This window comes from Babylonia areolata, chromosome 19 (genome assembly GCF_041734735.1).
Source record: "Babylonia areolata isolate BAREFJ2019XMU chromosome 19, ASM4173473v1, whole genome shotgun sequence".
Lineage (NCBI taxonomy): Eukaryota > Metazoa > Mollusca > Gastropoda > Neogastropoda > Buccinidae > Babylonia > Babylonia areolata.
The window spans coordinates 60,675,150-60,684,685 of NC_134894.1; the positions used below are offsets into that span (position 1 = coordinate 60,675,150).

Below are 9,536 nucleotides of genomic sequence, written 5' to 3' on the forward strand. Positions count from 1 at the left end.
CGACTCCCAAACAAAAAATAAAACATTTATCAGTAGGCGCCGTCACATCACAGACAAAAACAATCAAACGAAGAAAAAAAAACCAACACACACACACAAAACCCAACAACAACAACAACAACAAAAAAACACACACAAAAATACCCCTCCACCCCCCCCCCATCCCGCCCCCCCCCCACCCCCCCAAGAAAAACAAAACAAAACAAAAAAAACCCAGCAACATTTCATCATCAGTAAGAGCTGTCACACTCCGGCGGGTGGAAGTACCCGAAGATGTTCAGTTCGTACATGGACGCCAGGATAGTGTAAAGGACGTAGATGACCAGGAGAAAGACACCGTACTTTTTGGTCAGCCGCCACCCGTTCAGGTGGGTGACGATCAGTAGAATGGCCACAGTGGACAGCAACATGAGACTGGAGTAGACCAGGCCTGGAAAGGATTGGAGGGTGGGGTGGGGGACAAATATTATTATAATGATGACAAATATGATTATAATCAAGGCCTGAATAAAGCGCGTTGGGTTACGCTGCTGGTCAGGCATCTCTGCTTGGCAGATGTGGTGTAGCGTATATGGATTTGTCCGAACGCAGTGACGCCTCCTTGGAGCTACTGAAACTGAAACTGAAACTGATATCATCGTTAATATCATTACTAATATTATTAATATCGACATCAATCACATTGTTATTACCATTATTATCATTATTACCATGATCATTATTCTTATTATTATTGATACTATTATCATCATTATCATCGTCAACATCGGCAACGTCATAATCATCAACATTATTATTATTATTATCATCATCATCGTAATTACTACGATGATATCTGATTTAATTGCTAACTTAAAAAAAAAAAAATGCTTTGAGTGTGTATGTATGGGGTGGATATGGGTGGGGTGTGTGTATATGTTGGGGTGGAGGGGGGACGTGTGTGTGTGGGGTGGGGGGTAGGGGGTGGGGGAGGTGGATCGTGTGTGGAGAGACAAGGGTGAGAGAGAGGGAGGTGGTGCGTATGTGGGTGCGTGCGCTTCTTCTATCAGTTCATGTAATTATACATACGCCATGCGCGCGTACAGACACACATAAATAAACACACACACACACACACACGAAAAAACAACATCCACACACACACACATTTACTCACAACAAAACACCGACCAAACCCCCTCCCCAATACGCTTCGCACCCCAGTCAAAAAACAACAACAACAAAAAAAACCCAACAACCCGTAACCATGCACTACAAGACCATGACGGTGCCAGAGTGCCCCATGACACCTCACAGTATCTCAGAGTGCCCCATGACGCCTCACAGTATCTCAGAGTGCCCCATGACGCCTCACAGTATCTCAGAGTGCCCCATGACGCCTCACAGTATCTCAGAGTGCCCCATGACGCCTCATAGTATCTCAGAGTGCCCCATGACGCCTCATAGTATCTCAGAGTGCCCCGTGGTGCCTCACAGTATCTCAGAGTGCCCCATGACGCCTCACAGTATCTCAGAGTGCCCCATGGTGCCTCACAGTATCTCAGAGTGCCCCATGGTGCCTCACAGTATCTCAGAGTGCCCCATGGTGCCTCACAGTATCTCAGAGTGCCCCATGGTGCCTCACAGTATCTCAGAGTGCCCCATGGTGCCTCACAGTATCTCAGAGTGCCCCATGGCGCCTCATAGTATCTCAGAGTGCCCCATGACGCCTCATAGTATCTCAGAGTGCCTCATGACGCCTCATAGTATCTCAGAGTGCCCCATGGTGCCTCATGGTATCTCAGAGTGCCCCATGGTGCCTCATGGTATCTCAGAGTGCCCCATGGTGCCTCATAGTATCTCAGAGTGCCCCATGGTGCCTCATAGTATCTCAGAGTGCCCCATGGTGCCTCATAGTATCTCAGAGTGCCCGATGGTGCTTCATGGTATCTTAGAGTGCCCCATGGTGCCTCATAGTATCTCAGAGTGCCCCATGGTGCCTCATAGTATCTCTGAGTGCCCCATGGTGCCTCATAGTATCTCAGAGTGCCCCATGGTGCCTCATAGAATCTCAGAGTGCCCCGTGACGCCTCATAGAATCTCAGAGTGCCCCATGGTGCCTCATAGTATCTCAGAGTGCCCCATGGTGCCTCATAGTATCTCAGAGTGCCCCATGGTGCCTCATAGTATCTCAGAGTGCCCCATGGTGCCTCATAGTATCTCAGAGTGCCCGATGGTGCCTCATAGTATCTCAGAGTGCCCCATGGTGACTCATAGTATCTCAGAGTGCCCCATGGTGCCTCATAGTATCTCAGAGTGCCCCATGGTGCCTCATAGTATCTCAGAGTGCCCCATGGTGCCTCATAGTATCATAGTATCTCAGAGTGCCCCATGGCGCCTCATGGTATCTCAGAGTGCCCCATGGTGCCTCATAGTATCATAGTATCTCAGAGTGCCCCATGGTGCCTCATAGTATCTCAGAGTGCCTCATGACGCCTCACAGTATCTCAGAGTGCCCCATGGTGCCTCACAGTATCTCAGAGTGCCCCATGGCGCCTCATGGTATCTCAGAGTGCCCCATGGTGCCTCATAGTATCATAGTATCTCAGAGTGCCCCATGGTGCCTCATAGTATCTCAGAGTGCCCGATGGTGCCTCATAGTATCTCAGAGTGCCCCATGGTGCCTCATAGTATCTCAGAGTGCCCCATGGTGCCTCATAGTATCTCAGAGTGCCCCATGGTGCCTCATAGTATCTCAGAGTGCCCCGTGACGCCTCATAGTATCTCAGAGTGCCCCATGGTGCCTCATAGTATCTCAGAGTGCCCCATGACGCCTCATAGTATCTCAGAGTGCCCCATGGTGCCTCACAGTATCTCAGAGTGCCCCATGGTGCCTCATAGTATCTCAGAGTGCCCCATGGTGCCTCATAGTATCTCAGAGTGCCCCATGGTGCCTCATAGTACCTCAGAGTGCCCCATGGTGCCTCATAGTATCTCAGAGTGCCCGATGGTGCCTCATAGTATCTCAGAGTGCCCCATGGTGCCTCATAGTATCTCAGAGTGCCCCATGGTGCCTCATAGTATCTCAGAGTGCCCCATGGTGCCTCATAGTATCTCAGAGTGCCCCATGACGCCTCATAGTATCTCAGAGTGCCCCATGGCGCCTCATAGTATCTCAGAGTTCCTCAGAGTGCCCTACCTTCACTGTAGACCACCACGCCGGACCCAGGCTTGGTGACACAGGTCTCCAAGAACCATGGGATCCCCAGACACACCAGGATGTCAAAGACGTTGCTGCCTATAGCGTTAGACACCGCCATGTCTCCTAACCCTGCACACCAACAACATAGTGATGATGACGGTGGTGGTGATGATGATGACGATGATGACAAGATCCCCAGACACACCAGGATGTCAAAGACGTTGCTGCCTATAGCGGTAGACACCGCCATGACCCCTAACCCTGCACAGGCACAGCAATACTCAAATAAAAAAAAAAAAAAAAAAATATCGGGACGGGCGCAACAGCCGAGTGGTTAAGGAGATTTTTCAGATCTCCCAGGTCAACATATGTGCAGACCTGCTAGTGCCTGAACTCCCTTCGTGTGTACACGCAAGCAGAAGATCAAATACGCAACGTTAAAGATCCTGTAATCCATGTCAGCGTTCGATGGCTTGTGGAATCAAGAACATACTCAGCATGCACACCCCCGAAAGCGGAGTATGGCTGCCTATATGGCTGGGTAAAAACGGTCATACACGTAAAAGCCTACTCGTGTACATTCGAGTGAAGGTGGGAGTTGCAGCCCACGAACGAAGAAGAAGAAGCAGAAATATATATCACTATGGTGGTAACGATGATGATGACAATAACGATAACGGGAACAACGACGATTGGTGGATGACTGATAACATGATGGATGATTGAATAATGAAGACGATAACGATCATGATGATAACATTCATCCTGACCCAGAGCATGACTGAATGTTCTTTACTACATCAGTACACATCAACTTCATCACACGAAAACAAAACAGAACATACCCATCTGTGTTCACAGAACGTGCAGCGTCCCATCCCTCATTCCCGCAATAATGTGTGTGTGTGTGTGTGTGTGTGTGCGCGTGCGTGCATGTATGTGTGAGTGCGTGTATGCACATGCATGAATGTGTGTGTGTATGCATGCGCGCGCGCGCGTGTGTGTGTATTACCACCAGGCAAGCAAACGGCACTAAACTACGGGTTGCATTGGAAATGTCGGAGTATATTTGGTGTGTTATGAGGGACAATGACTGTGTGTTCGAAGTGGGATGTGTGTAATGTATTCGCACGCGAGCATGTGCATGTGTGTGCAAAACAGGAATGAACGTATGGAGTCTCCCGTCGGTCCGACAGATGAGTAGGCAGGCAGGCTTATCTGTCGGTGTGTGTCCTCATATGGGAGAAGAGGCCGATTCTGGATGCGCAGCACTTCCCACAGGTGTTGCAAGGGAAAACGTCTCCACAAGTTGAGCTCTGCTTCCTTCGCTCACGCTTCTCCTTAATGGCCAGCGTTCTCTTGTTTTCAAACGTCTTTATGCCACTAGAGCACAGCATCCTCCAGCGAGAGCGGTCAAGGGCATCCGTTTCCCAGGAAGCGACGTCTATGTCACAGGCTTTGAGGTTTGCCTCCAAGGTGTCCCTGAAGTGCTTGCAGGGTCATCCAAGTTCACGATCAGCAGGCCTTCGATGCTGGGCAGGCCGCTCCTCTCTAAGACCTGGAGGTTGGAGACCGTGTCTTGCCACTTTATGCTGAGGATCTTTCGTAGGCATCTTTGGTGAAACTGCTTAAGTTGTTGAATGTGACGGCGATACGTCGTCCATGTTTCACAGCAGTACAACAAGGTGGTCAGCACAACAGTGTATGAACAGTGTATTTCAATATCAAACTATTATTGTACCATCATACACACAGGCAGACAGACCCCCCCCTCTCCTGATCCCCCCCACACGACGACGACAACATGTGTGTGTGTGTGTGTGTGTGTGTGTGTGTGTGTGTGTGTGTGTGTGTGTGTGTGTGTGTATGTGTGTGTGTGTGTGTGTGTGACAAACACAGAGAGAGAGAGAGAGGCAGAAGAGGCAGAAGAAGAAGAAGAAGAAGGAGGAGGAGAAGAAGGAGGAGGAGAAGAAGAAAAAGAAGAAGAAGAAGAAGAAGGAGGAGGAGTAGGAGGAGGTGAAGAAGAAGAAGGAGGAGGAGGAGAAGAAAAAGAAGAAGAAGAAGGAGAAGAAGAAGAACGAGGAGGAGGAGGAGGAGGAGGAGAAGAAGAAAAAAAAAGAAGAACGAGGAGGAGGAGAAAGAGGAGGAGGAGAGGAGGAAGAAGGAGGAGGAGGAGGAGAAGAAGGAGGAGGAGAAGAAGAAAAAGAAGAAGAAGAAGAAGAAGGAGGAGGAGTAGGAGGAGGTGAAGAAGAAGAAGGAGGAGGAGGAGAAGAAAAAGAAGAAGAAGAAGAAGAAGAACGAGGAGGAGAAGGAGGAGGAGGAGGAGAAGAAGAAAAAAAAAAGAAGAACGAGGAGGAGGAGAAAGAGGAGGAGGAGAGGAAGAAGAAGGAGGAGGAGGAGGAGAAGAAGGAGGAGGAGAAGAAGAAGAAGCAGAAGAAGAAGAAGGAGGAGGAAGAGGAGGAGGAGGAGGAGGAGAAGAAGAAGGAGGAGAAGGATGAGGAGGAGGAGGAGAAGAAGAAGAAGAAGAAGAAGAGGATGAGGAGGAGAAGAAGAAGAAGAAGAAGAAGAAGAAGAAGAAGAAGAAGGAGGAGGAGGAGGAGGAGGAGAAGGAGGAGAAGGAGGAGAAGAAGAAGAAGAAAAAGACGAAGAAGAAGGAGGAGGAGAAGAAGAAGGAGGAGGAGAAGAAGAAGAAGGAGAAGGAGAAGGAGGAGGAGAAGGAGGAGAACAACAACAACAAGAAATGAAGGTTGACCGTGACTTATCACTGACCATCTCTGACCACCAGCACACTGGCCACCACGTCCGGCAGACTGACCCCGAAGGCAATGAAGGTCAGACTCATCACGCTGTCAGGGATGTTGGCCGTGAAGCCTGCACAACATACCCACACTTTCACTTTCGGTTTCACTTTCGCTTTCACTTTCGGTTTCACTTTCTCTTGGAGGCGTCACTGCGATGGGGAAAAAATATATGCTACATGTATTGAGAGTATGTTATTTTGTGGGTTTTGTGCACTGTTTTTATTATTTAAAAAAACAACTTTTATACTATTAATGATTCTGTTTCATTAGCCCTTTCACCCTTTTATATGTTTCTACTCCTTCTTATGTGCTTTCTCGTGTCACTTTTAATTACGTACTGGATTTGTAAAGCGCTTAGAGCTTGCTTATGCTTGTATTATAGCGCTATACAAAAACAAAATAAAATATTTTCATTATTATTATCATCATCATCATCATTATTATCATTATTATCATTATTATTATTATTATTATTACAGAGAAAGAAGCAGACACACCCAGCTCTAACAGGCACCACTGACCTATGACGGTGATCATCCAGACCATGAGGAAGGAGAAGGCACTGAGCCAGACGAGGGACAGCAGGAAGGTGACGAGGAACCACTTCCGCAGGCTGGGCCGCCGGCAGTCGGGCACCGTCAGGAACATGGCGGCCGAGAGGGGCAGGGCCAGCAGCCACAGCCCCGCCCACAGGCACCCCTCGGGCCGCTCGCACAGCTTGTGCCACGTCTCCGCCTCCTGGTGGGCGTGGTCGCCTGTCAGGTGACGGAGAGGAGGAGGTGAGGGGGCAGGGTTTGTTATGGTGATTACATACCCCCCAAAAGATGGAGGGGCGGGGATTGCTATGGTGATAACATATAGCGAAAGATGGAGGGGCGGGCTTTGTTATGGTAGCTGTATACAGCAAAAGATGGAGGGGCGGGGTTTGTTATGGTAATCGCGTACAGCGAAACGATGGAGGGGCGGGGTTTGTTATGGTAATTACATACAGTGAAAAGATGGTGGGGCGGGGTCTGTTATGGTAATCACATACAACGGAAGAGGAGGGCCGGGGTTGTTATGGCATTTACATACAGCTATAGATGGAGGGGCGGGGTTTATTAAGATATTTCCTTCCCAACATAGATAGGGGGTGGGTGGGTGGGGGGGGTTTGTTATGTTGATTGATACAGCGCAAGATGGAGGGGCGGGGTTACTAAGGTCTTTTAGTTTAAGTTGTTTTTGTTATTGTAAAGAAATAGTAATGAGAACTACTGCAGCAACAATACAACTGACAGTACAACACAAGATACAAGAATACTCCCGTCATCTCCAAAAGAGAATTTACTTACACGCTTGCTGATAAAAATGTGACATATAAAGAAAAACAAGATGAACATAGCATCCAAAGAACAGTACAACACAGTCTGAGCATGCTGCCACGATTCAATAAGAACACTGATTCATAACTGATACATGTTTAGCAGTGTGTAAACTAATACAAAACATGTTATGCTCATCGGTATATATATATCTATATATATATACTGCAACAATAACTGACCTCTGGTCAAACGGACGGATTATGATGGGGTTGGGGGCAGGATTCTCTGTGTGTGTGTGTGTGTGTGTGTGTGTGGTGTTTTGCTTTTAGTTTTTGTTATCGTAATAATATTAAACTATAGGGGATGGAGGGAGGGAGGCATAGAGAGAGACAGAGAGGCAAAGAGACAGAGAGAGAGAGAGAGAGAGAGAGAGACAGACAGACAGACAGACAGACAGAGACAGAGAGATTGAAACTGGTTTGTTTTTTTTATTGAGGGAAAAGGAACAAGCATACAACAGCCAATGTTCATCCTACCCAGGTGAAAGAGAATATAAATTGGTCTGGGGAATACAACAAAAAGTAATTACATATCCTCCAAATGGCAAACAACAACAATAAGAAAAAAACAACCCCAAAACCCCAACAAAACAAACAAATTGCAGAGAAATACAATAAAATAGAGAGAGAGAGCTAGAGAGAGAGACAGACAGACAGAGACAGAGACAATGTTTTGATTACACATCAGCGTCTTGGTCACACAACAGTAGTCTGAATCAATGTCTTGAATGTCATACGGAATCAATGTTTTGTTTACACAACAGAAGACGATAACAGTGTCTTGGTTACACAACAGTAGTCTGAATCAAAGTCCTGTAGACTGAATCAATGTATTGCTTGCACAACAGTAGACTGTATCAATGTCTTGAATGTCATACGGTATCAATGTTTTGTTTACACAACAGAAGACGATAACAGTGTCTTGGTTACACAACAGTTGCACATCAGAAGACTGTATCAATATCTTGAATGTCATACGGTATCAATGTTTTGTTTACACAACAGAAGACGATAACAGTGTCCTGGTTACACAACAGTTGCACATCAGAAGACTGTATCAATGTCTTGAATGTCATACGGTATCAATGTTTTGTTTACACAACAGAAGACGATAACAGTGTCTTGGTTACACAACAGTAGGTATACCACGTGTCAATGTACGCCTAGAGCCTATGTGAATGTCTTGTCTACACACTAGTAGCCTGTGTCAATGTCTTGCTCACACACACACATCTGTAACCTGTATCAATGTCATGTTTACAGGTCAACAGCCTGCATCAATGTCATGTCAACAGATCAACAGTCTGTATCAATGCCTTGTTTACAGATCAACAGTCTGTATCAATTTCATGTCAACAGATCAACGGCCCGTATCAATGTCATGTTTACAGGTCAACAGCCTGTATCAATGTCATGTTTACAGGTCAACAGCCTGCATCAATGTCATGTCAACAGATCAACAGTCTGTATCAATGCCTTGTTTACAGATCAACAGTCTGTATCAATTTCATGTTTACAGATCAACAGTCTGTATCAATGTCATGTTTACACATCAACAGCCTGTATCAATGTCATGTTTACAGGTCAACAACCCGCATCAATGTCATGTTTACAGGTCAACAGCCTGTATCAATGTCATGTTTACAGGTCAACAGCCTGTATCAATGTCATGTTTACAGGTCAACAGCCCGTATCAATGTCATGTTTACAGGTCAACAGCCCGTATCAATGTCATGTTTACAGGTCAGTATCACTCACGCTTCACAAGCACACACCAGGTGAGGAAGCGATACGTAGGGAAGGTTAGAGGTTTCATGCACTAAATTCATTTCGCCCTGGGCTTGAGCGGTGCTGCAGCATCAAATACTGATTCATCAAACTTGATTTCCCACCTTTCAACTAACTGTGTACGAGTAGAAAATTGACACAATAACTCTTAATTAAAACTTATGGTTAAACTTCGTGACGAAGTTTGGGTACAGATCAAGCATGTGGAGTGATGGCCTAGAGGTAACGCGTCCGCCTAGGAAGCGAGAGAATCTGAGCGCCCTGGTTCGAATCACGGCTTAGCCGCCGATATTTTCTCCCCCTCCACTAGACCTTGAGTGGTGGTCTGCACGCTAGTCATTCGGATGAGACGATAAACTGAGGTCCCGTGTGCAGCAGGAAAAACAAGTAAAACTGCACGCAG

General features: G+C 46.9%; 1 protein-coding gene across 1 annotated transcript in view; it reads right to left on the bottom strand.

The window, feature by feature from the left end:
• Positions 1-230: 230 nt before the first annotated feature.
• The window catches only part of LOC143294391 (sodium/potassium/calcium exchanger 5-like), a 132,507-nt gene continuing 123,201 nt past the window's right edge, over positions 231-9,536 (bottom strand). The window contains exons 8-11 of the mRNA XM_076605867.1: positions 6,504-6,737; positions 5,951-6,052; positions 3,179-3,310; positions 231-430 (exon numbers count right to left, since the gene is read on the bottom strand). Coding sequence (XP_076461982.1) covers positions 231-430; positions 3,179-3,310; positions 5,951-6,052; positions 6,504-6,737 — 668 coding nt within the window. The remainder of the gene's footprint in view (positions 431-3,178; positions 3,311-5,950; positions 6,053-6,503; positions 6,738-9,536) is intronic.